Source organism: Equus caballus, chromosome X, assembly GCF_041296265.1.
Source record: "Equus caballus isolate H_3958 breed thoroughbred chromosome X, TB-T2T, whole genome shotgun sequence".
Classification (NCBI taxonomy): Eukaryota; Metazoa; Chordata; class Mammalia; order Perissodactyla; family Equidae; genus Equus; species Equus caballus.
In genome coordinates, this window is record NC_091715.1 from 109174715 (window position 1) to 109201821 (window position 27107).

At 37.9% G+C, this 27107-nt stretch overlaps 1 protein-coding gene across 37 annotated transcripts in view; it reads left to right on the forward strand.

Annotated features, from left to right (window-relative positions):
* The window catches only part of PAK3 (p21 (RAC1) activated kinase 3), a 257986-nt gene that overhangs the window by 184159 nt on the left and 46720 nt on the right, over window positions 1–27107 (forward strand). For 20 of the 37 annotated variants that reach the window (XM_070258529.1, XM_070258521.1, XM_070258531.1 and 17 more), the window contains 5 exons: window positions 1510–1610; window positions 7106–7259; window positions 8995–9032; window positions 18803–18934; window positions 19805–19970. In XM_070258529.1, the coding sequence (XP_070114630.1) occupies window positions 1510–1610; window positions 7106–7259; window positions 8995–9032; window positions 18803–18934; window positions 19805–19970 (591 nt within the window). Of the gene's footprint in view, window positions 1–1509; window positions 1611–5902; window positions 5948–7105; window positions 7260–8994; window positions 9033–18802; window positions 18935–19804; window positions 19971–27107 lie in introns of all 37 variants that reach the window. The other 17 variants (XM_070258517.1, XM_070258510.1, XM_070258516.1 and 14 more) reach the window with 3 other exon arrangements.

The window sequence follows — 27107 nt, forward strand, 5'->3', positions numbered from 1 at the left end:
ATGACATTTGAACATGAAAGGTTTGGAATTTAATATTTATCGTGGGTATGCCACAAAACCAGTAATCCATATATGGTTAATTGAGTGTTATCTGAAATTCAGGCCTAGGAAATATCTATTTGAACCAAAATGTTCTAAATTGGCCACCCTGGCAATTCTGAAGTTGATTGGTTTCAATTGGGCAAACCTGGTTCATGCTGACTTGCCTGGTATTAAGAGAGTATTATTTTTTGGAGTGCGAAATGCAGCCTTATCAGAGATACACGCTCAAATCTGCTGCTGTGTTTATTATGGAGGTTACTAGAAACCATTTTACAATGTTTCCAGAGTAACTTCCTCCTGGGATCTATTTTGAGACAGACTGATTTCATTACAGTTCCCAACTTAATTTCTTCAGTGATTATATCTTTAAAGTCTTTTGACTTATTAACTGTTGATGTGTTTATTCATAATTGTGTCACTATGAAAAATCTGCTACTTGAGGACAGTGATGTTGAATGGCTAATATGACGATAGAAAAAGGACATGGAAAAGTACTACAAATTAGAATAACTAAAGCAAGGAATTGTTTTGAGATTTCTAAGAACTAAATAAAATTAATTCAGTGAAAAGAAGTAGTTTGCTTTTTTTATTAACAAAATGCTGCATAGGAAGTGATTAAAAACATTGTTAATGAGGAGCCTGCCCCGTGGTTAAGTTCCGCGCGCTCCACTTCGGCGGCCCAGGGTTTCACTGGTTCGGATCCTGGGCGTGGACATGGCACCACTCATCAGGCCACGTTGAGGGGGCGTCCCACATGCCACAACTAGAAGGACCCACAACTAAAAATATACAACTATGTGCTGGGGGGATTTGGGAATAAAAAAGTAGGAAAAAAAAAGATAGACAACAGTGGTTAGCTCAGGTGCCAATCTTTAAAACAAAACATTGTTAGTAATAAAGATTTGTAACGTTAATTTGCAATACTACTCTCATTGAAAGAAGACCAAGAATCTATTAAGATATGCTTGGTAATGTAAACATGTAAATTCAAGTTCTACCTACTTGATATTTATCTATGGTTAACATGGAAATAATCATGACACTTTTATAGATAGCTTACGCGTTTTTCTTTTTTATTCTTTCTTTCTAATAATGAGCCTTAGCTTGGCTTGGATGTAATGAATTTCTTCTTTAGTAAGTGATATTTCATCCAACAAAGCTAGTTAAGCACAATATACCTGGATACCTGTTGATTACATCATTAGACTGGTAAAAGACATCAGTCAGTTTGAAAGTTTTGTTTGAAGTGGATTTTGGAAATTTGTGAATTATTTGGACATAACATTTTTTGTCAAACTGTCAGCCGTTCTGCAAATAGAATTATAATTTCTGGAGTTAAATAAGGTTAAAATTATGACGGAATCAATTGTCTTTAAACTTTGTAATTGTTTTCATGAACCTAATTATACAACTTATAGATGCCAAAACTGTATCCCAAATAAATACATGTTAACATTTTGCCTTTAGCCAATAAGAAGAAAGAGAAAGAACGCCCAGAGATCTCTCTTCCTTCAGACTTTGAACATACGATTCATGTGGGGTTTGATGCAGTCACCGGGGAATTCACTGTAAGTAAGCTCCTTATTTTGTTTTGTAAGCCATGAAAAAATCCTTTTTGAAAATAGGTTTCAAGCAAGAATTGCCATGTCCCAAAATGTCAGACTTGGAGTTTTTGATGATTTCAAGTAAGATGGACTTTGCCTAGACAGTCACAGAGGGAACTAGAGGGTGGCAAGAATATTGGCAAAATTATTTTGTCCATCCTAAAAAAATGTCTGATCACTGTGTAATCTTCAACTTGATTGAAAATGCTAATTCACCATGGCAAAGGAGATGTGGTCCTGATAATGAGACTCTGCTTGAGCCTATTCTTTATCATTTGAAGTGAATCTGGGAATCATTGATTCAACTTGGCCAGTGAAGACAATCTATCTGAATAATTCAGGCTTTACATTGGAACCTGGATTACCCAGATCAGCTAACCACACTAACCAAAAGTCTCTATAAGTTCGATCTGTTCTTCCTTTTGATTTCAAGAACGTAGCTTATTTTTAGGCTTGTTAACAGGTATATTTTGTAGACATTCAAAACAACAAACCCCATGTTTCAGGAAGAAATATTGACGGATATATCATGTATGTTTTAGTGGTTATGTGCTTACTTTGTATATATACAATCCACAATAAATACCAATAATTCTCCAGAAAGACCATAGCTATAATAGATCCAGCCTTTCTTTGGATATTCGTGGTGGTCAGATAGCACAAGATCTCAGATCTTTGACATTTTATACTTTTTAAAAAAAAAGATCTGGCATTTGTTTTTAGGTGAATGAAGTTAAAGATGCGGCTAGAAATATGTCCCCAGGAGGATCAACTAACCTTTTTCATACTAGTAAGAAACTCAATCAAAATGTGCATTCTGAGAGTAATTTTGAATGCATTCAGGAAAAAGTCTTTGATGGAACCGTCACCGTCGATTCTTAGGTTCTTAAACCAGGAATAAATTTAGATATTAAATAATTGAATTTCCTGTTTCATAGCATGATGGGTAGTGAGTAGACTGTGTCATATGATTAAGTGAAAAAAAAGAGGGAGCAAATTAATTTGATTTGGAGAAGCAAACCACATCTCTGAATTGACAGCCAAATTATCTCATTTGTTTTTAATTCCGGAAGTAAGCAATATGAGAATGAAGCAGAAACTCAGTAAACATCTTGGCCTTGTGAAGTGATGTGAGCTGATCATTTTCTGTGTTCTCAGTAGCAAGCAGAAGAGAATGTTAAGAAGTGATGCCATTGATAAAGTTGAGGTGCTGGTAGGATTTAACCAATTTCATCATTGGAATCAGAGACATTATGCAGATGGCCTTGAGTTTCAGCCTAGCTTCTGTTCTTTACTGTATTTGAGAATATTCTCTTATCTACACTTAGGAAATATAACCTCACTGGCACCACTACCACCACCATCATCACCACTAAAAAGAAATAATTTTAATAATCTGAACAAGTTTAGATTTTTTTAAAAAATCACGAAGAGATTATGACTACTTTTTCTGACATTTGAAACAGTAAAAGCACTTCAACTTTATAAGTTTCATCTAATAACTGTTCCCTTTTTTAAGAACTTTATCTTTCCAGTTTTGACCTTTTTATTTTCTATGTGCTTTTTCTACTGTTTAAACTTCTCTTGAATTTTATTGTTGCCACTCCATATTTTTCTTTTCTTTTTTCCTTCCTTTTTGTTTTCTGATGTGAAAGTTTTCTCCTCTGCTATTCTCATGTGACAATCTGGTTCTTTTACTGTTGTTTATTTTTTCCACTCTTTCCAACTTGCTTGACATCTTATGATACAATCTCTCTATCTTTAGCTCGCTCTTTGTTCTTTATGGGCTCTGAATGGAAATGAAGGAAAATGGGTCACCATCATCTTGCTGATTGCAGACCAGCCATTTTTAATTTGTTGTCAATTAGAACTCAAAGAACCAGCCAGAGGGGGATGGGGTGGAATATGGGATGGGCATTCTTTCCAATCTTGAAAAACAGTTCAATGCAACTGAACCAAACCAACCAAAAACCTGTCGCGTCCTCCCAAAAACCCAATTTGAAATAAAGCAGCTGTTCGGATGCAGTCAGCTGTTAGAAAGCCATTTAATATGTAGATCAAATACTGGCTAAATTTGGAAATCTGATGCACTTTGTCATCTTGATAATCTTTTATAACTACTTGTCCACACATTATTTTTAAAGATATAAAATTCTGCCTTTTTTTTAACAATCTTAACCGATGTTTTACATTTACTATTGCTAAAAATACCAAATGGTAATAAGCTTTTAAAAATCATTTTATTGGTAGGATTTCAAATTGAGTCCTAATTGCCATAGTATCACTGATTCATTGCGTGTTTGTGCACAGGAGGGGGTATATTACTAAACTTGATTATTGCAGTTGTTTAGGTTGACTTTTGAGCAACTTGTTGAACAGTCTAGTCCAGTTGTTACAAGGGCCTGCTATGTTGAATATTTGGACACTAATTTGGTGTGTTGCTTGGTGATTACTCTATGGCTAATTGGCCCTTATAACTTTGTGTACCTGGTCATACACTTGGACCTTGAGGTTAAAATTAGGTTGGGAGGTGAGATTTTTGGTATTAAACTATTATGAGTCCTTACCCTTTATATTGCCATTTTTGTCCCAAATACTTCAGAACTCCCCCTTCCAGACCTCTAGACCTGTGACGGTCGCTTCAAGTCAATCAGAGGGAAAAATGGTATGAGTGATATAAATTATCATTTTTATGATAAGATAAATGCTTGGCCTGTTGTATCATGCTGCCATTCTCCTGGGCTACACTGGACAATCCCCAGCTTGATGTACATCTAATTGTTATCGTATACATGGTCAGGCATTGATATGTGCTCCTGCTTCTGATGCTCATACTTCTAGGTCTCTGTTAGCTGTCTAACTTTTGGGATTTGTACCTCAATTTGGAGTACTAAGATGGCTATCTGATTATGTGCCTTTGTGGCATATGTTCAAATTTAAGTGTCAGGTTTCATTGATTAACTGGTTTATCTCAACTTACAAAAGAAATTATGTGAGCAGTGTAGTCATGTGGTAAGTATAGTTGTCTGGAGAATCTTCTACAATTGACAGCATTTTTTCCTGCTGTCTAGTGATCACAAGACTATTTATCACAAAAGTTTAGAAGTGCCATGAGAATGTATAGTAACTGCAAATATTCTAATAATTATGGTAATGATCGCGCCAATGATGTCTGCTCTAGTGGTTATGTGCAATGCATACCTGGTTTTGTAACACTTAATAACTCCTTTGGCCATTACAGTATTAACCAAATGCTATTAATTGCACTTAGAATCAGAACTGGGATCATGCATGGGCTCCTGAGTTCAAATTTTTGGCTTAAGGCTTTAGCATTAAATTGCGTGATTAATGCATGTAAAAGTATTGTTTCACTGTGCTTGGAGTAACCCAAAGTGCCAGGAATCAAAGACCTGTATCCCAAATCAAACCAGTTGGGTCAAAGCATGTTTCCGTAGTGTTAGAGATATCTTTGTTTAGACAGAGCTTTTACCTTATATCCGATCTTATTTTGTGGGAAGTGGGACTTTGGAACTGCGCCATTAAAATGGAAATTATTCATATATGGTTTGAAATGAAATGGTTGCCCTTTCCCTCGTCCAAATGTCACAAGAACCTCAAACATAGAGTCTGGCTGTGTGGGAAATCCTTAATCTAGTTTTCTCTAAGCCAGCCATGACTTTAGCTACAAAGTGCAGAAGAGTCACATCAATGAAAACAAATGTTAAATTCAGCATCACTATATAGCTATCCTTTGAATATTAGCCACACAGATACTTCCAATGTGAAACTGAAAATGGTTAACCAGAATTGGGAACTGAAATTTGTAAGTTCATCACATGGCCATCGGCTACCTGTGATCACCCAGTTATAATAACAACTTACAAATTGTTGTGGAAGCTTTTCATGATTCCATCCTTCTTCCTTCCAAAGTCATGTTTCTGCCTTTTAGTAATTTCTCCAATCATTTAATGGTAATTCTTATTATTGCATATTTATGGAGGAAGCATCTGGCCAAAAGTGGAATTATGCATCCAAACGTTGAAACATTGTTGTTTTCTCTGCTTTCTTAAATCTGTTGCCCTGTAGCCTGTCCTGCCCCTGATTTAGTTAATACCTCCCTATTTTCATAACCTCCCCACTTTAGAAGGGATTACCCTCCCCCATTCAGACCCATTGGTTTCATCTCCTCCCACCTTCTAAGTTGTCCCACATTCTGTTTTAACTTTCTTTTCTTTCTTTATTTACGTCCATTACAGCCAGATCTCTATGGCTCACAGATGTGCCCAGGGAAGCTCCCAGAGGTGCGTCACAGGCCCAAAAGAAGCTTGCATCAAAGTGCTTCTTTGAGATGTCATAGCACTGCAGCAGCAGGTTCATGTGTGTGCAGTAGAGTTGTTGCTTGGCTTATCTCACTTTTTTGTTGTCATTCCCAAACTCTGGAGGCCCACGTCACACATTGTTTTGCCGAGACTTCATAGGACAAAGCCACATAAATTGTGTCTAGATGCACTTCAGGAATAGTGTGTCTGTTTCTTGCTCCAAGTTGCTCTTGGAGGTTGGATAATTATGAAATGGGGACATCTGTAGGCTGAACATGTAGGAAAGAATGCTGAATGTTCAATGCAAAACTAACCTCTCTGTGTAATTTTTCCAATTCTCCTTGGTTAGATTTCCAAATACTCCCTCCCCTCTGCTCTAAATGCTTCAGATTATTGCAAATTCTCACAAGGCTTTCACATGGTTGTCGCAGTCCCCAGGTTCGATGTGGCCAATGGAAGAAGTGGGGAGGAAGGGATGGAGGGAGGAGAGGAGAAGGCTGCAGGGAAAATGCCCAAAGCAGCATTAATGTTACTCTTTAGCATCTCAGTGTTTATTGCCCCTCCACAATTCTATTTTTGTCTCCTCTCAATCCCCCTTTATATTAAAGCTCTAGACCTAAAAAATTACATTTTATAATCACAAAGTATGAACTGACCAAGGGTGAGGCTTTCCTTTTATTCTAAAAGATATTCTGATTACAACATACCCAGAAACAGTTTATGTTATTCCGGTCATATAAAATCTATTGATCCGCACCATACTGTGCTGTGCACAAATTTAGAGAAGTCTTGCTATGTCTGCCCTGAGTCGCCAGAAAAAATAAGCTAAGCCGTAAACATCATTTCATGGATGAGCAGAGTTAATATGGAGGTGATTTTCATGCGCTTTTTTTTTTCTATCACAGTCATACTCCCACCCACCCTTTTTAAGTTGGATCCTAGTTTTACCTATGTGTTTTAATTAGAGAAGAGAATGATTGCATTATTAAGTTACTAACTTTAAATCTAGAGTGTAACTTCAGTTTCCCAAGTGTAATCCTACAGGTAGCATGGGCTTCTTGGTGAAGAACTTTACTGGAACATGAACATGCAGCTGCTGAATGTTCTGAGCTGCCATTCTTTCCCTTTGGTTGTCCACAGGGAATTCCTGAGCAATGGGCACGATTACTCCAAACCTCAAACATAACAAAACTGGAACAGAAGAAGAACCCACAAGCCGTTCTAGATGTTCTCAAATTCTATGACTCCAAAGAAACAGTCAACAACCAGAAATACATGAGCTTTACATCAGGAGGTAAGAGGAAATCTAGGCTATCAAAAAATGGAGAAGCAATTCCAAGCTCAGAGTCTCAGGATTAGAACGGAACACCTGTAGGGCATTTGAAGTCAATTCTAGTGCCTTCTACGAACGACTTCAACCTGAGCAAATCAAAAGATGAGTTGGAAGTTGAAGTTGATGTTAGGAGCTTTACAGTATTTGTGTGATTTTAGAACTCAAAGAAATTGTCTAGTGAAGCAGTAGCTGTCCGTTTGAATCAGCAATCACAATGGTTTTTTTGCTTCGCTGGCAAGAAGACGCTAAGTCACTTAGAATCAGGCCTTGTGATGTGTTTATGAAGTAAGAGGTACATGGATCAAACCATGGTCTCTTGAAATTTATTTTATCCCTTAGATTCAGTGAATTGCATGATGATGACAGCATCAATTTTGTGGTTGCCAGGTTATTTTGGTGAGACCTCAAAGTCAGACTTAAAAAAAGAAATCACGTCTTCTAAGAGATGGAAATGGCCGTGTTCCTGATAAATCTCAACTTCACTTGCTAGCATGTAGAGCCGGCCTTTGTTTGAAGTTTTGATGTTCAAATTTGCGCTATAAGCAACTGAAAACAATATACAAAACAATACTTTTGCATTTTGAGAAAGAGGCTCTAGGTTGCCTCTCTAGAGCAATTTATTATTCAACATCTAAAAAAAGAAGGGACTATTATCATTAGCACCCCGGTTATAAAGAGCCCCTACCTCTTGGCGTTGGTTTTAATATAGGGCAGGCTTGAAATCACTTCAAGAATGGTGCAAGGATACACTTGGAAAGGGATCAGTGTCTGATTTGGCCATAACAAATATCAAAGCCCAAACTTAAAGGCATATGGCAATTCACATGCTAAATGGGACTTTTTTTTAATGAGAAGATTGCTTAACTGCTGTTATACAATGGTGAAAACCTAAAAGAAAAACAAAACCCACCAAAGAGAGCTTTTTATGATATTTAGTCTTCCACATAGAATAAAATGTCTAAAAGATCCTGGTGATACATCAAACAATGCTTCATGAAAGGAAATCTAGAGCTGTGCTCCAAGTTCATTGTAGAATCATAGGCGACCAGAGCCGAAAATGCATTCAAGAAATCATTTTAGTGTACCTATTAATACCTTCTAGATTCTCAGCATTTGTTCTTTATTCCAAGTTGCCACTGCTTTTTAACCCCTTTATTATTATGTGTCGAATTCTCTCAACTTACAAAGATGAAATCCTGAAAACTATGTTAGAACTCAACAGTATCTGAGTTATCGCACTATTCTGAGCTGAGTGAAACTCACCATATGTTTTCTGGATGCTCTAGTGTTGAGACTGACTAATAGGGTAGGAGGAAGAGAGGAGGTGGGGAAGGGGAGAGTAGAGAAGGGAAAGGAGGGAGGGAGGGTAGGGGGAAGAAGGACGTGGGGGAGAAGATATAGATGTATAGAATTATATCAATCAGAAGTAGGTAATCTCGGCATTCCTGTAATAGATGAGATTCACTGGAGGCCTTCATTAAGGTCTATAAAATGACATGGTGAGATTATGGTGAGGATGTAAGGGTGTGAACTATTTTAAGAAAAACTATGTTGTTTGTCATAATATCTATTTAATATTGAATTGGAGAATTTCCTTCTGGTCAAAGGCATGCAAGTTTGTTGGGTTTTCTAGTGTGGTCTCTAAATGAGGCAGTTTTTATCAAACAAAGGTGACATCTTTATCTTCACTTTTCAGATAAAAGTGCGCATGGATACATAGCAGCCCATCCTTCGGTAAGTGAAAAACTGAAAATGGTTTTGTGTGATCAGTGTTGCTGGTGGTCCAACAGAATACAGTTGTGCAGATCCAGTTTAGATATAGAATGTTTTAAAAACAGTTTTTAAAGGTATAATTTAGATATATAAAATTCACCCATTTTTGAGTGTACAGTTTGATGAATTTTAGTAAATTTATACTCATGTGCTACCATCACCACAAGGCAGTTTTAGACTACTTTCATCACCCCAATAAGATCCCTCATGCCCGATTACAGTTAATCCCCACTCACCCCCACCCTAGCCCCAGGCAATCAGTAATCTTGTTTTATAGATTTATGTTTCTGGACATTTCATGTAAATGAAATAATACATTTCATGACCTTTTGGGATTGGCTTTTCTCACTCAGCATAATGCTCTTAGGATTCATCCAAGCTGTGTGTATAGTAATTTGTTACTTTCTATTGCTAAGTAGTGTCCCGTACTATGGATGTCCCACTGTTTGTTTAACACTTTACCCATTGAAGGATTTCTGGACTGTTTGCAGTTTTTGGCTATTATAAATAAAGCTGCTATGAACGTTTGTGTACAAATCTTTATGTAGATAAATGTTTCTATTTCTCTTACATATAGAATCTTGAAAATAATAATCATAATGATAGCAACTTCTCTTTACTGATCAATTATAATGTGCCAGGCACTGGGCTAATAATATTTTATATTAACCTTTCCCACAACCCAACTAGGTAAGTCTTAACCATTTTCTTCATTTTATGGATGAGGTTCAGAGAGGTGAAATAACTTGCCTAAGGTCATACCACTGCATCTTTTAGTGTTACCTGTTCCAACAAACTGCAGTGCACTGGAGGTGGAGGGGAGCTTTGCTCAAAGTCACAAAGATAGTTTTACCAGAGAAGTGACTAGAAAATAAGTAACCTAGTTTAAAGGTCCTTGAAAGTACTGTTGTATCTGAAAGAATACCCATTAGATAGAAAACGATCATAGCCAAGGCTTCTCTTTGTGTGATTTTCATTTTGGTATCCTGATAGAAATTATTTTTTGCCTCATTTTCTTCCTTAGGAGTGAAATAATTAGCATTAAAGAAAGTTTCCTAACTGTGTATTCAAAGACTCGTGGATAATCAAGCTTATTCTTCCTTTTATAGAGGATAAATGCTGGCCAGCTTGATGTCACCCTGGGTGGCCAGTGTGACAGCAGTAGATCATTAGTGCTAAAGAGTAAAGGCTCCGAAATAGTATGGCAGTTATTCAAAAGTTAAAAATAGAATTACCATATGATACAGGAATTCCACTTCTGGATTTATACCTAAAAGAATTGAAAGCAGGGTCTCAGATATTTATACACTCATTTTTATAGCAGCATTATTCACAATAACCAAAAGGTGGAAGCAGCCCACGTCTTCATCAGTGAATGAATGGATAAACAAAATGTGGTATATCCATACAATGGAATACTATTCAGCCTTAAAAAGAAAGGGAACTTTGACACATGCTACAACATGGATGAACCTTGAGGATATTATTCTAAGTGAAATAATCAAGACAAATACTGTATGATTCTACTTATATGAGCTATGTAGAGTAATGAAAATTATAGAGGAAAATGTAGTTGCTGAGGGAGGCAGAAATGGAGAGTTGTTGTTTAATGGGTACAGAGTTTCAGGTTTGCAAGATGAAGAGTTCTGGAGATGGATGACAGTGCTGGCTGCACAACAATGTGAATGTGCTTAATACTGTTGAACTGTGCACTTAAAAATGGTTAAGATGGTAAATTTTATGTTATGTATATTTTACCACAATTGAAAATAAAGCTTTTAAAAAGGAGTGAAGGCTCTGGACATAGGTGTTTATCTTATTCTTCCACTTACAAGCTGTGCAACTTCAGGAAAGTGGCTTAGATTCTATGAGCCTGTCTTTCCTCAGCTTTAACTGAGAATAACAGAACCTACTTCCTAAAACGTGTGAATATTGAATGCAATAATGCATATAATATACTGAGTACATTACCTAGCACATACTATGTGTTTGCTAAATGTAAGCTACTATTACTATTATTTTTAGATGGCAACAAAATGAAAAACTCACTTTTTCCACACTTGAGACTTGTATGAGGCCATGGTACTTGTGCCTTGCTCAGATTTCCCAAAACACAACAGAATGTGGCCCTCCCTTTCTCACTGGTCATTTCCCTTCCTTCGTCCTTGTTGCCATGACAGCTTCCTGGGCCACACTGAAAACAGCACATGAAAGGAGGAATAGCAAAGTGGGAAAGGCAAAAATGCCAACCTTCCATGACCATCACATACCTAACCTCCTTTGATGTAATAAATGTCATTATTGTGCAATACTGGCTGGGTATCCTGGCAAAGAAATAGTTATTTTTTTTAGGTATGTCAGTTATTTTATTTTATTTTTTTATTTTTTTTTAAAGATTTTATTTTTTCCTTTTTCTCCCCAAAGCCCCCCCAGTACATAGTTGTATATTCTTCGTTGTGGGTCCTTCTAGTTGTGGCATGTGGGACGCTGCCTCAGCGTGGTCCGATGAGCAGTGCCATGTCCACGCCCAGGATTCAAACCAACGAAACACTGGGCCGCCTGCAGCGGAGCGCGCGAACCTAACCACTCGGCCACGGGGCCAGCCCCATATGTCAGTTATTTTAAATACTAACCTGCTAGGGCGGTCTGTGTATTGGTTTTTCTTTTAGTAAACAGTTCATATCTCCTAAGATATTGGCCTTTTCTTTTTGAGCTTACTTCTATTGGTTTTGCTTGTAGAGTTAAAACTAAATCTACATAATGTTGAAGATATTCCATCAAATCAGATGGAAATGAAATGATGATCTCATTGTTTGGAGATAACACAACTGAATATTCACGTATTTAACACATGTTTATCAAGTGCCTCCTTGTAAGCAGTAGGAAATTTGGAGCTCAGTCTGGTAAGGGAAGAGAAGTAAGAACATAAAGAAGTACAATACAATGTGGATCATGTTACATACCATAAAATATGTCCATTTTCTATGAGAATTCAGAAAAAAGAGATTACTTTTAGCCGGAGAAGGAAAAGGAAGGAGGCCCTTTTTCCAAGGGCTTAAGCTCAGTGCCTGGTACAAAATAGGCACTTGGTACGTATTTGTTGAATGTTGAATTAAAAAATGCTTCATATAAAAGGTGGCATTTGAGCTAGATCTTGAAGGTCGGATGAGACTTGGACCTGTGAAGATAGAGAAGGACATTCTAAGCAAAAAGAAAAGCATGAGAAAGGGCATGGTAGTGAGGAGAGCAAGGGGAGAAGGATGTGAGTTTGAATAAGACTGAGACGCAAGAAAAAGAATAGTAGGAGTTAAGCCTTGAAAGTAGTTGGGGCCAAATCACAGAGGCTGTTAAATGGTATTCTAAGGAATCTGGCCTTTTTAAGTGTAGAGGGGGAAGCCCTTGAAGTTTTTGGAGCAGGAGAGTTAGGTGATTAAAGCTTATGCTTTAGGCAGAGAGATGTGACAGCAAATGTTCAGAATGAATTAAGGACAGAAGGTGAGACTGAACAAAGGGAGACCAGTTGGGGAAATATTGCAAGCATCCAGGCCAGAGGTAATGAGGACCTAAGTGAGATAGTGGCAGTAGGAATGGAGATTAGGTTCAAATGCCAGGGATATTTGGGTTATTGATTGGAGGCAAGGTTGAGGTCAGAGGTAATTGCACACTTAGAATGATATGCAAGTGGGCAAAAAGATGAGGATGTCATCTTGCAGGTGATGCGGATTTCTGTGAGAAGATGCTGAGTTTTCTATTGGACAGTTTGAATTTGAAGGGCTGGCAGGACTTCCAGGTAGATACAATTGATTAAACTGCATGACTAAAGCAAGGTTTCTGTTGATTGAATGAACTGAATTAGACCCTAAGTTCAGGTTGCATCACTTCATTGGGACTCAGTTACTTAGGAATAGAGAATTGCACCTTGTGTTCTCCTAATGGTTCTAGGGGGAGATGGCACTTCACACTGCTTGTGCTTTTTTTTGCATTAGAAACACTCCCAGTAGACCTAGCTGTCCTACAGGATCTAAATTAATGGGATTGGCTACCCCTTATAGACACAACCTGAACTGATCAGAAGTTTTGGCATCCTCTAGTTGCCTTGGTGGGAATTCAAATAGAACCAATGTTGTATTCACTATATGTGTTAAACAATGGCTATATAATTAATATTGAATACAGCGATACCTCTCATAGTCATATGACATCACTTTACTGCTCAGTCATGGTAATGTTTTTGATATTAGTGTATTAAACGTTAAATACTGTTCAGGGTCCTACTCTTCAATTTGAGGCTTCTTTTTAAATTTTATATTTTTATTGTACTATAGAGAGTGAAATAATGCATTTAGAATCCTGAGCTAGTATTCAGAGTGGAAGGTGACAGCAATAATATGAATATGCTATGATTTGTGAGAACCTGGGTGTACAGTTGACAGATTGTAGTTTTGATTTGCAGTACTGGTTTATTTTGTTCATCTGGATTAGTGGTTCTTTTACTTCAGTGTCCATCAGGATTGCCTGAGGAGTCTGTTAAAAAGGTAAATTCCAGGACTCCATTCCCAGAATAGGTCTGGAATAAAACCCTGAAATCTGCATTTTAAACAAGCACCAAAGGGGCCCACAAACCACATTTTGCATTATCTAATGTCTCCAAAGTCCTTCCTTCTAATTCTTTTGAACCTTAAAAATTAAGCTCAAAGAAAGGAAAGTTTCCTAAGGTAGTTCCTCTAGCTGGTGTATTCTCCAGAGCAGGGTTTATAACTTAGAGCCCATGGATGGGCTTCAGAAGATCTATGAACCCTTGAAATTATATGTAAAAATATGAGTGTACCTGTATTTTTCTAAGGAGATAGGCTAAACCCTTTAGAACTCCAACAAAAGTCCAGAATCCAACTCAGATTAAGAATTACCGCCAATGCCCCGCTGTGTGCAATGATAAAAATGTCCAAAATACCTGATGTCAATAAGACAAAAATATTCCTTACTCCTTATCCATCTATCTATATTTTAACAAATTTAGACATATTAGACATAGTAATTCTCAGCCTGGAAAGAATAGTGGAGCAACATTCTACTTTGACTTCCAAAAAGACCGCTAGAAAAACCTGTTAATCCAGCAAAGCTAATTTTATTATACTTACAGTAGCAAGAAAGTGCACTACCTTGACAGAGTCTTCACAGTGTTTTAGAAAGGATATCAAGGGAGAATATTTCTAGGATTTTAGAGCACGGCTGTGTGATTTTAAAGTAGGTCTTGCGAGGCAATGAATGGGTTAGGATTGTGCAGTGTTTATGATAAAATAGCTTTGGATTGGTGAATACAGCCAAGTGAGGGTGTTGAAGAGGGTCTTGGTGGGCAAGCTGTTATTCTGAACAAGTGAAGTACTTCAGTTGGTTCAGTCTTATCTTCCAAGGACAAGTATTTCTTAAAGTAAGAAGATAAGTTATTTTTGTTTGTTCTCAGTATTACTTAACATAAGAACAGGAAAATATGCTCTGTGTTGATATTGTTTAACACAGAGAAAAAGTATGCCCAGTCCCAGTATTATTTACACAGGAGCAGGAAATCAGGTTTCTTTCAGTTCTCAGTACCAAGGACTGGTGTTCTAGGTGTATTGCTGGGTAGTTAATGCTCCTTGGCCTAGTCAGCATCCAAAACATAATGTCCACCGAAGGCCACACGTTCTTTCCAACCAATCAGTCAACATGTCAGCATAGTATTTGGTCCCAGATAAACAGAAACATCTGTCTTCTTCCTCCCCTACAAACCTTCAGAGGATGAAAACCTTTAGGTTTTCGAATAGCCTCTTAGTCCATCTTTAGAGGTGCAGAATGTCCCCCATATGAAATTAGAATGGTGAAGATAGTAATGAATGTTAAGAAATCGTCAGTGAAATTTTCCAGGTGGATCTTCTCTAGTGAAATTGCAAAATTGAGATGTGGAAGGTTACCTCTTGGCTAGTAGGTACTGATTGGTCTTTGTACCAGTCTATGTGTTGGGCCAAGAAGCCTAGACCTTAGCCCATTTATATTTGCCACCAGGGCCATTTTTAGATCCCCATAGGCTGTATATACACTGTCACTTATGGGAGCCACATGATGCATTGTATCAAATATGTTAAAGGGCCTCTACACCTTACTTTATATTTTTGCTGTAAACTTTTTAAAGTGATTTTTGAAATACTTATTGTGAAATTATTGACTATAAGTAAATTTAATTATGCCTAGGTATAATTTCTTGGAAATCACTGTGAATACTCAAGAATCATTGCTAGATAAAACAATCTAAGCTATATATTTTTTAATGTAACGAAATTTCTATAAATACTAAATTTAAATGACTAGTTAAGTTGACGTGTACTTAATAGACATTTAATTAGACATTACTTGATTTAGATATTATATTTTTCTTGCGGCATTATTTTTGACTTCAGACATTTTCATAGGTCCACATGAAGCTTATCCCTAGGCATGGTTCATATTGCCTAATGGATAAAATAGATTTGTTTGCCATGTAAAAAATAGTCGGTTTATATGCAAGTTCTGCCCTTCTACCAAGGAATAAATGATTAGGTGCATTCTGGATCCCAGCTGGCATAAGATAGAGCAGAAGTTGATCATCAGGGAAATGCAAATCAAAACTACACTAAGATATCACCTTACACCCGTTAGAATGACAAAAAATATCTAAAACTAATAGCAACAAATGTTGGAGAGGTTGCGGAGAAAAAGGAACCCTCATACACTGCTGGTGGGAATGCAAACTGGTGCAGCCACTATGGAAAACAGTATGGAGATTCCTCAAAAAACTAAAAATAGAACTACCATACGATCCAGCCATCCCACTACTGGGTATTTATCCAAAGAGCTTGAAGTCAGCAATCCCAAAAGTCCTATGCACCCCAATGTTCATTGCAGCACTGTTTACAATAGCCAAGACATGGAAGCAACCTAAGTGCCCATCAACAGACGAATGGATAAAGAAGATGTGGTACATATATACAATGGAATACTACTCAGCTGCAAAACAGAACAAAATCATTCCATTTGCAATAACATGGATGGACCTTGAGGGAATTATGTTAAGTGAAATAAGCCAGCGAGAGAAGGATAATCTGTGTATGACTCCACTCATATGAGGAATTTAAAATTATGGACTAAGAACAGTTTAGTGGATACCAGGAGAAAGGTGGGGTGGGGTGTGGGCACAAAGGGTGAAGTGGTACACCTACAACATGACTGACAAACATTAATGTACAACTGAAATCTCACAAGATTGTAATCTATCATTAACTCAATAAAAAAAAAAGAGCAGAAGTTTCTGCAACAAAATAATATCAAAGCAAATACCAATAACCCAAAGGTGATTTCTCCCTGTGCCCGCTGAGGTGCCCTGAAGAGTTAGTCTTTCCTCAAACAGAAGCCTTTTTTTTTTTTTTGAGGAGGAGGTTTAGCCCTGAGCTAACATTCGCCTCCAATCCTTCTCTTTTTGCTGAGGAAGATTGGCCCTGACCTAAAATCTGTGTCAATCTTCCTCTATTTTACAGTTGAGATGGCTGCCACGGCGTGGCTTGGTAAGCGGTGCACAGGTCCACGCCCAGGCTCCCAACTGATGAACCCGGGGCCACAGAGGCAGAGCACACGAACTTAACAGCTGTACCACCAGGCCAGCCCAAGAAACTGATTTTTTATCTGAAACTTAATGTCATCATCATATGTTGCTGTCAACACAACCACAATACAATATAATAGCCCAACTATTTTGGCTAAATTAAAAATAAATATAGGTGTATAAATAAGAAAACCAATATCAAGTAAGAATATAAACTTCAATCTATAAACCACTCAGCATATATATCAGGACAATCAAATATTCTTGCAAATGCTTATTTATAAATTATAAGTTGTTTTCTTTCTCACAATAGATAAATTTTTCTGGATCCGATAAGATATACCATTTCACCTTATTACTCCACCGTAGGTTTATACATAATTGTAAAACATTCACAGTGAATTTTAAATTGTAGACTGTGGCCCTTTGATGTAATGGTCTATTAGTAGGCTGCCCGTATCTGCCTCAAGAATTTTGCCCTCAAGGAACAAAAATTCTTTTTAGCATTAGCCTGAGCCAGTATAGCCAAAGGCATAAAAAAACCCCAGATATATACACACATACACAAACCCCAAAGTAAAAAGCCATCTATAATAGCGCTGTCCAACAGAAATGTAATAAAAGCCATATTTGTAACTTTGTTTTCTCATAACCACATTTTAAAAAAGCAAGAAGAAATAGGTGAAAGAAATGTTAATAACATTTTATTTAACCCAACATAGTCAAAGTATTATCATTTCAAGTTATACTCAATATAAAAAGCATTAAGGAAATATTTTATAATTTTTTCATATTATCTATTCAATATCTGGTATGTACTTTACACTTATAACACATCTCAATTCAGACTAGCCACATTTTAAGTATTCAATAGCTACATATGTCTAGTGGCTGCCATATTGTACAGCACAGACTTACAGTGGTTTTTATTTTATTGATTGATTTATTGATTTATTGATTTTGAGGAAGATTAGCCCTGAGCTAACTACTGCCAATCCTCCTCTTTTTGCTGAGGAAGACTGGCCCTGAGCTAACATCCATGCCCATCTTCCTCTACTTTATACTTGGGACGCCTACCACAGTATGGCGTGCCAAGTGGTGCCATGTCCGCACCTGAGATCTGAACCAGCGAACCCTGGGCCGCCCAGAAGTAGAACATGTGCACTTAACCGCTGTGCCACTGGGCTGGCCCCTACAGTGGTTTTTAAACTTGAGCATGCATCAGGATCACCTGAAAGGCTTGTATGAAACAGATTGCTAGGTACCACTCCCAGAGTTTCTGATTCGTAGGTCTGGATGGAGCCCAAGAATTTGCATTTCTAACAAGTTATCGATGATGCTGAAGATGCTGATCTGGGGACCACACTTTGAGAACCATGGCCATAGTTCTTTCAAAATTCAGCTTTGAAACCATTTTACCCCTGCATTAAGGTGAATGATCAAGAATCAACCCTAGATACTGTGATTGTTGTCATTATTTTTGGTGGTGGTGTTTTTGCAGTTTTTAACATTGCAAATCACCACTTACATATTGGTTAAGATTGGATAATTATTTATGTAGATGGATATTTCTTAGATCTTCACATCTGTTACTTTCTGAGTGCTTCTTTCCAGGAGGCCAAATAGGAAAGAAACATTTATGGGCTTGTTTGTACTTAGTGAATATTTACAGAGCTGTATTAATACCATATCCACATGTATGCTCTGATCTTTATGCACAAAACAGCCTTTTCTGATTGACAAACTCTTAATCAACAAATAGATGATCTGCCCAGTGCAAAGTAAAGGCTTTAATAGCAGTTAATTTGAGTTTTTAAATGTATTAATTGATTTGAAAAACATTGAACTTTAAAATATTAAATGAATAGCTCACTGTTTTTGAACCCAGTGGAAAATAAAAAGAATTTTTAAAATTTCATGGTGTTTAAAACTGTGACCTGAATTTATCTCTGAATGTAGGCAGGCCCTGTTCGCCAAAATTGTAGGTGGTTCTGCTCATTTGTAAAAGATACAGTTTCCTCCAATCCCTAAATGCTTAAATATTTATTTTCCCTTGTCTCATTTCTGAAGAAAAACAATGAGGAATTAATACCTGGTCTTTAAACTTTGTTTTTGTCATAAGAGTACAAAAACAGCATCAGAGCCTCCTTTGGCTCCCCCTGTGTCTGAAGAAGAAGATGAAGAAGAGGAAGAAGAAGAAGATGACAATGAGCCCCCCCCAGTTATTGCACCAAGACCAGAGCATACAAAATCAGTAAGTCACAGAGACTAGATCCAAATGATTCAAAAGCTGTCCTTTGGAACACTCATAGAGCCAGAATCTAGTTGGTCAACTAGTAGCTCTTGAGCATCTACTGTGTTCCCAGAACTAGAGTATAAGATATGAACTTGGTTGAGGTTGCTGTTTGGGGACACAAGATTAGCACATGACAATTGGAAAATAATACCAAACAATTTACAAATAAGTGCAAAGTTATAAAACTACTGCAGAAGTTAAGAAAGAGAAGGAAATCCATATGAACCAGGTAGGAAGAATTACCTAAGCGGAGACACCAAGACCAGAATTAGCACAGCACGTATGAGGACCTCTAAAGACTAGCTTTCAAGGGCAGTATACTTGAAGCAACTTAAAGCTCTTTTTTAATATAAATCACTTGTCTTTAAGAACTCATTGAGTGTTGGGGGGCAGGGCAGGTGGAGGTAGGGATGAATAGATGGAGCAGAGAGGATTTTTAGGGCAGTGAAACTACTCTGTATGATACTATAATGATGGGCACGTCATTATACATTTGTCCAACCTCATAGGATGTACAACACTAAATGTGAACCCTAATTTAAACTATGGGCTTTGGGTGATTATGATGTGTCGATGTAGGTTCATCAATTGTGACAAATGTACCACTGTGGTGGGGGGATGTTGATAATGGGTGAAACTATGCATGTGCGGACAGGGTGTATATGGAAAATATCTGTACCTTTGTCTCAATTGTGCTGTGAACCTAAAACTCCTTAAAAATTTTGTCTTAATTTTAAAAAAAAGCCTTATTGATATGACAATGTCTTGACTTCACATGCTTTCCTGGGCCTGCTGTTTAAATTGTAGAACTTTTTTTTTGTCTTTAAGATCTACACTCGTTCTGTGGTTGAATCGATTGCTTCACCAGCAGCACCAAATAAAGAGGTCACACCACCTTCTGCTGAGAATGCCAATTCCAGTACTTTGTATAGAAATACAGACCGGCAAAGGAAAAAATCCAAGATGACAGATGAGGAAATCCTAGAGAAGCTAAGTGAGTTATTTTGCCATTGTGACTTTCTTCATGAGAGGGTGTCTCATAAACTACTTAAAATGGGAAGGGATCCTTTAAAATTTGCATCTGCTTGCATGATCCCCAGGATCCCTGAAGTCACGACGAAAAGTTTGGGACTTGCTATGTATTTCAAATCACTCCCTCATTCAAACTTTTAATTTAACAGAAAATTTTATTTTCACTTGAAAAAATTAAGGTGAAAATTTGACATAATGAATTAAGTAGGAAATTTTATTTTAAGATTGTGTTCCGAAAAGGGATAAAATAGTCTGATGAAATATCTTATGATCATACCCCAAGGGTCCCAGCTGATCAATCATGATAGATAAGTCAACCTCAGAACCCAATGCATCGGTCAAAACTGGCAGCTGCAATAATATAGCCTTTTCCCCTAATTTAAGAGCATTTCTATGTGGGAAGGGAGGCACGGCCGAGAAATGCTTGCACCCTCCTTCCCACAGTGTCATTAGTGTGTACATGCTTGTGCATACATATTCGTTTCAGTTTTACAAAACACTCCTCTTCCAGTTAGCTTTCTGGGTCAAGGAGATTAAAAAAATATATCTCTGCTAAAAAGAGTCAAAGGTCTGTGAAACATATTCAAACTCATACTACAAAAGCATCTAACTAATTGCTAGTTATTTGCAATCAGTGCTCCCAGTCTGACTAACTCCTGCTCATCCTTCAAAACAGCTCAAAATTGCCTCCTCATGAAAGCCTTCCTTGTCTCTCCCAGTTTGAGTTAAGGACCCCTCTTCTTTTTTTTTTAAAGATTTTATTTTTTCCTTTTTCTCCCCAAAGCCCCCTGGTACATAGTTGTATATTCTTCGTTGTGGGTCCTTCTAGTTGTGGCATGTGGGACGCTGCCTCAGCGTGGTTTGATGAGCAGTGCCATGTCCGCGCCCAGGATTCGAACCAACGAAACACTGGGCCGCCTGCAGCGGAGTGCGCGAACTTAACCACTCGGCCACGGGGCCAGCCCCAAGGACCCCTCTTCTTTACTGCCTTTATTGCAGTAAATATCACACTGTACTAGTCTGTCTCTTTCACTAGACTGTGAGCTCCTGAAGGCCAGGGACTGTGTCTTCTTTTCCTGTATGTCTAGCTCTAATAAAGTGCCTGGTACATAAGGCACTTAACAATGCTTGTTGAGTGAATGAATGAAAAAAATGAGCAAACAAATGCTTCTTTACTGGGTTCCTACTTGTCTGTTCTATGCCAGAATCTTTGGAGGAAACAACAGAAAAACAATTTCCTGCCGTCAAGAAACTTAGAATTTTCTTGGAAGATATGATTTAATAGTGTGATACAATTAGAGAACAGGAGGCTATCTTGTTTTTGCAAATGTCTATGTAAAAGAACTCAGAAAAGGAAGAGAGCACTTTGGGCTATAGGCCACAGGAAGACTCTGCAGAGGTGGCTGTAGGGCCATTTTGCCCCCCAGGGGACATTTGGCAATGTCTGGAGACATGTTTATCGTCATGACACAGGGAGTGCCACTAGCGTTTAGTGGATAGAGGCTAAGGATGCTTCTGTATGCTCTATAATGCAAAGGATAGCCCCCGCTCCTTTCCCCTCTGCAACAAAGAATTATTCAGCCCCAAATGCCAACAGTGTTGAGATTGAGACACTCGGAGCTAGAGGTATTTGGAAAGGCAAGAGTTCAGCTTGCAGCTGTCAGTGATCTCTCAGAACTGGCGTTGCTGGACTTTAGCCAACTGACTTTACTGTACATGATTAAATATGCCTCTAGTGCTAATGCCAACTATTTGCTATAATAACAACAGTAATAATCCCCATTCATTGAGCACCTTCTCTGCTGGCCACTTTATATACATTATCAGGTTTGATTTTCACAATAATTCCTTGTGGTAGATTTGAATATCTTCATTTTACAGATCTGTCAAAGTAAACCTCAAAAAGCTAAAAGTGAACAAATCACCAAACTAATGAGTAGTAGAGCCAGAGTTTGAATGTGAGACTGTTTGCCTTCGAAGCTTACAGTATTTCCATTACCCACTTGGCTTCTGCATATTCCAACTGTCTATTTGTGTATAAGGGAAGGAATAAATGAAAGAATTGCCTGGGTAATTTCAGTTCGATTATTCAGACAATTGCCTCTATTTTCCCCTTATTTTGTACATGTAGACATGACCTATGACATTATACCAGATTTTAAAAATCTAACAGCTTTACTTTAGTAAAAATGATTGTTATTTGGTATCTGTTTCAAATTTCAATATATTTATTATAATGAAAATGGATTTATAGCTTTTTTAACTTCATTGACAGAGAAACAAACAACATTTTCTTGGGGCAAAATCTTGCTTTGCTTATAAACTGTAATGGTACTGGAGCTGTGGTCTTTGTAATTTGTTGTTTATTCTCCGCTGCACTGAGCAACACGATGAAGAGGAGAAAGCTACCTTTGATTATATTTTTTATTAAGTGTTTTCTTTTCTACTGGAGAATGCTTGGGCCTAGAGAGAATCATTTTCCCTCTAGCCAGTGGGCCACCTGTAAATGCCACCCCTATCTTGTGCTTACAGATCTTGGCAGGGAGAAGCTGCAGAGAAATGAGCGAGTGCTGCTCGTGAAGCAGATCCAGGCTGAGCTATACTGAAAAGTCGATTTTTCCTGCTTCTGCTCCACCATCGCCCTCTCTCTGCCCTCTCTCTGCCACTTACTCGCTATATAACCTTAGACAAGTTATTTAACCCCTCTGAACCTGAGTTTCTTATCTGTCAAATGGGAATAAGAATCATAACTACATTTTAGGATTCTGTCTGTGGGACGGATTTTACCTAGCTCTACCTACAGCTAAGAGAACAGGTATTGGAGTCAGAAAGGCCCAGATTCCAATCACAAGCCCATTGCTACCAGCTGTGTCACTTTAGGCACTTTATTTAACTTTTCTGGACCTATTTTTCCTCCTTTAAAAAAATGGAGATAATAATATTACCAAACTCATAGCTTTATGATAATTAAATGAGAATAAGGCATGTAAAAAGCTCAGCAACAGTACCTGGTATGCATTAGGTGCTCAGTAAATGGTAGTTACTATTTTATTACATGAGTATAAAGGCTTAATAAGATTGTAATCCCATTGTAATGATGAAATGAACCATAATTGAGTCTGAGTTATAGACCCAGACTAGCTGTGTGTCATTAGGCAAGTCACTCAACTCCTCTGAACTTCAGTTTCTTCATCTGAAAAATGGAGATAATAATAGTACCAATATAATAGAGATTTTGTGAAGACCAAATGAAGTTAAGTATGTAATACACCTAGCACGATAAAGAGTATTATAAAATTGTTATTTTTGAAAAATGAAAATGACCATATTTTTCAATATAAACAAATGAGGCATGAGGTCTTCCATGGGGACAGAATGTTTGAAACCAGGAATAATCCCAGATGTATGGTCCCTATAAGAAGTCACTGAGGACCTTGGAATCAAGGCCCCTATTGGATCTTGGGGGAAGGAGTAAAGCTGTGCTGAGAGGCAAAGGAGAGGGGGAAGGGAGACAGAGAGGTAGAGGAATGGCCCACATACCAGAGTGGGCCACACCATAAGTATGAGGCAGAGGTGAGGGCGACCTCACCTTCAGTCTCATGGATCCTTTTACTGTGAGGTGGGCAGCCCAGACCACAGAGCTGCCAGGCTATTCATCTTCCGTAGATACTGATTGTGGGGGCCAGACCATGGGATCATTAATGGCTAAAATGAACAGATCATCTTTCAGTTTTACAAAGACTGATAGCCTGGGTCTGGCTTATTCATTGTGGTCTGTCAGAATCTGTTGGAAAATAAAGTAACCCCTACATTTTCGTGAAAATTTTCAAAAGGTGCTGACTGTCAGCAAAATTGTGCAATGCAAGAAATTTGTCTTCGCCCTCCCTCCTCTGGGCCCCACAATTGCCTCCTTCTTTCGTCTCTCCCCTACCCCAGCATTTCCCACTCAAAACTCTTTATCCGAATTGCCCCTCAGATGGAACTGATGTTAATTTAGAGAGTTATTTTGCTTTTTCTCAGGAGTCAAAACTTTCATTATGCTAAAGCGATAATCCTTTAATGGTTGGAGTCCAGCTTAGTTTAATGTGCAGGAGAACACATTGATGGGCTTCCCTGCCGCTGAAACCACATCATGAACCCTATTTTCAAATACTAGTATTTAGTGACTTGTTAAATCCTTGTACTTTAAAATGAATAGTTTGTTTCTTATTTAGGAAATTTCTCTGGTAGGAAAGTGTTCTAGTATTGCTATCATTTTTCTTTCTTTGATTTTGAGTTGCTGATTTTTGTCACTTTTTTCCCTATTGTGTCACAGTGTCTTTTCCTTTCATTACTATAATTTATAAAAGCAAGTTATAATGGCTCTGATGAAAGAGGTCACTTTAAAAGCTTGTTTCGTGATTTGGCATTGTAAACAAGGCTTCCTGTGTACTTGCCTAAAATCAGTAGATGGCAGCACACACTCTCCTGTGAAGGTAATGAGTGTGGGGACGCCATTTCATTTGAACAGCAGTTAAATTCAGAAGCAGGATCTCATCAGAATGGTTGTCTTATGGTAATCCTCACGAAAGGATTTATTTCCAGTTGTTGTTGTTTTCCTTCCCCTGCATACCATGGAAATAAAGGCTGAATAATTTACTACCATAAAACCTCATTAACTGAACCCTGCCAATTGGAATTGGTCATAATTTAGAAAGTGGCTTGGGCTGAAACTTATTTGCTTTTGTTCAGTCTATGGGAAAGAGTTTGCTTTGCGACTTAATAGTATAACTTTCTTAGAAGACTATAAACTGTTTAATAAATCTATGGTTTCAAGTGACTTTAAAATCATCATTTCATTAAAAAAAAAGTCTAGGCCGTTACCCATTAATAGCTGACTTGAATAAGGATAGCTCTCAGTGATGTAAAAATCTCTGAGACAATTTGAAAAATGAAATAGTGACTCAGAAGTTGTTAAATTGGTGGCATACTATAGATATAGCTCAAGTAAAATATATTCTCTAACCCCTGTCTTAAAATACGGGGCATTTACAAAAGGAAATGCCTAATTTTATTTGAGTTTAATTCAACAGACATTTATTGAGTAACCACTATATTCCACACACAGCATTGTATGAGGAGACACTGAGGATCCAGAGATGAATAAGACATGCCGCCTGTTCTCAAGACAGAGTTTATAAGGGATGTCAAATAAATAGATATAGATACATGGTCCACTAGCGACAGAGAAAGAGAGCAAGAACAAAAGCAAAAGAGGCAGAAAGAGAGAGAGAGAAGGTATAGCGGTAACAAAGAGAAGGGAAATTATTAACTTTATTCAAAAAAATCAGAGAAGGCTTCCTAGAAGAGACAACACTGAAGCTGAGTTGAAGCATGAATAGGAACTTGCCAGGAAGAAAACTTAAGAAGGACATTCTAGGCAGAGAATAGCACATAATGAAGGTGTGAAGGCATATGCCTGGGAACTCTTGACTTATTCAGTGTCACTTCAATATAGAATTAGTGGTGGATGGCGGGACTGAAGTTTTAGGACAGGAAACTAAACTGTTAAGCAGGAGCTGATCATGATCTACAACTAGTTTGTTATGGTCAAAGCACAAGGTTCTAGTGGGAAAGTGGGGAAGATGAGATGGAGAATGAAGCAAAAACCAGATTTGAAGAACCTGGCATTCCGTGACAAAGAATTTGAGCTTTACTCTGTAGGTGTTGGGCAAGCATCAAAGACTCCTGAACCAGAGAATCACGTGATCAGGTCTGCTCTTAAGAGCATCCTGACAGAGGTATGGAGCCTGGACTGGAGTGGGCGGAGGCTGGAAATTAGAAGTCAAGTTAGGAGCCTGTTGAAATAGCCCAGACCAAAAATGATGAGGGCCCAACTGGAACAGTAGTAATGAGAAAGGGGCAGATTCAAAAGGTATCTAGGAGGTAAACAGATATAGGCCCAGGACTCGGTAGACCACTGCATGTGGGGAGTAAAGGTAAGGAATGAATCGAAGATGACTCCCAGATTTCTTACTCAGGCTACTGAGTAGATGGTAGTATCATTGACTGAGACTGGAAATACAAGAGAAAAAGAATTGTAACAACTTGCATATTGGTAAGTCTTATTTAACCTAACTGAACCATGGACTTCTATTACAAAAAACAAACAACAAAAACTCACAGCAACCTGATAAACAATCCATCAGTGAAACATTTCTTTTATTCTTTTATTATTTTTTTCAAGGTATAATATCTACTGGTAGGTCTGAATTAAGTTGTTCACTAGCCCAGAAGATAAATCATCGTCTAAATTAACACGAGGTATTTTCTATAGCACACAGTTTAGCACTTGAACACATATTTTTTGTTTGCATTCATTTAGTCAACAAATATTTGTTCAGCAGCAGCCACTGTTCTAGGCACTGAAGTTACAGGGATGAAAAGACAAAGTTCCTGTCCTCAAGAAGAAGCATGTAAGTCTCATTAGAAGGATGAGAGAAGAATTCACAAGGGAGGATCACTTGAGATTGTATTTAAATAATAAATAGGAATTCATGGGTTAGATAGGAAAGGGAAAGGGGGAGCATCTGCAAAGACCTAAGCCTCGTATAGGCTAGTATCACAATGATATAAAGTAGGACGGATGGAGAGGAGAGGAATAATAGGAGGTTAGACTGGTTAGGTAGGAGTTAGATGGCGCTCGATGGTAAAGGACCTATGCTAGACTAAGAAATTTGAACTTGATCCCGTAGTGAGGAGGAACTTTTGAGGAATTATGAACATGCAGTAAAATCACTCTGAATTGGGTGACTATACATCTCAGTTTACCCAGGAAAGTCTCTGTCTATGAATTATATGGTTACCCTTTTCCAAAGGTATTGTGGAAGAGAAATTAGAGAAGGCGGAGTACAGAGCTAGGTAACGACTAGCACAATTGTTTGGACAAGAGATGTTGAGTGCCTAAGCAATGGCAGTGGCCCTGGGCATGAAGAGCAGGAAATGAATAAGAGTGACAGTTAGGAGGTAGACTCTATAGACCTTCTCTTGATCGGTTCGTGTATGTAAATCTTGCCTTACTAACTCTTACTGACTCTACACTTCTTTGGGACAGGGGCCA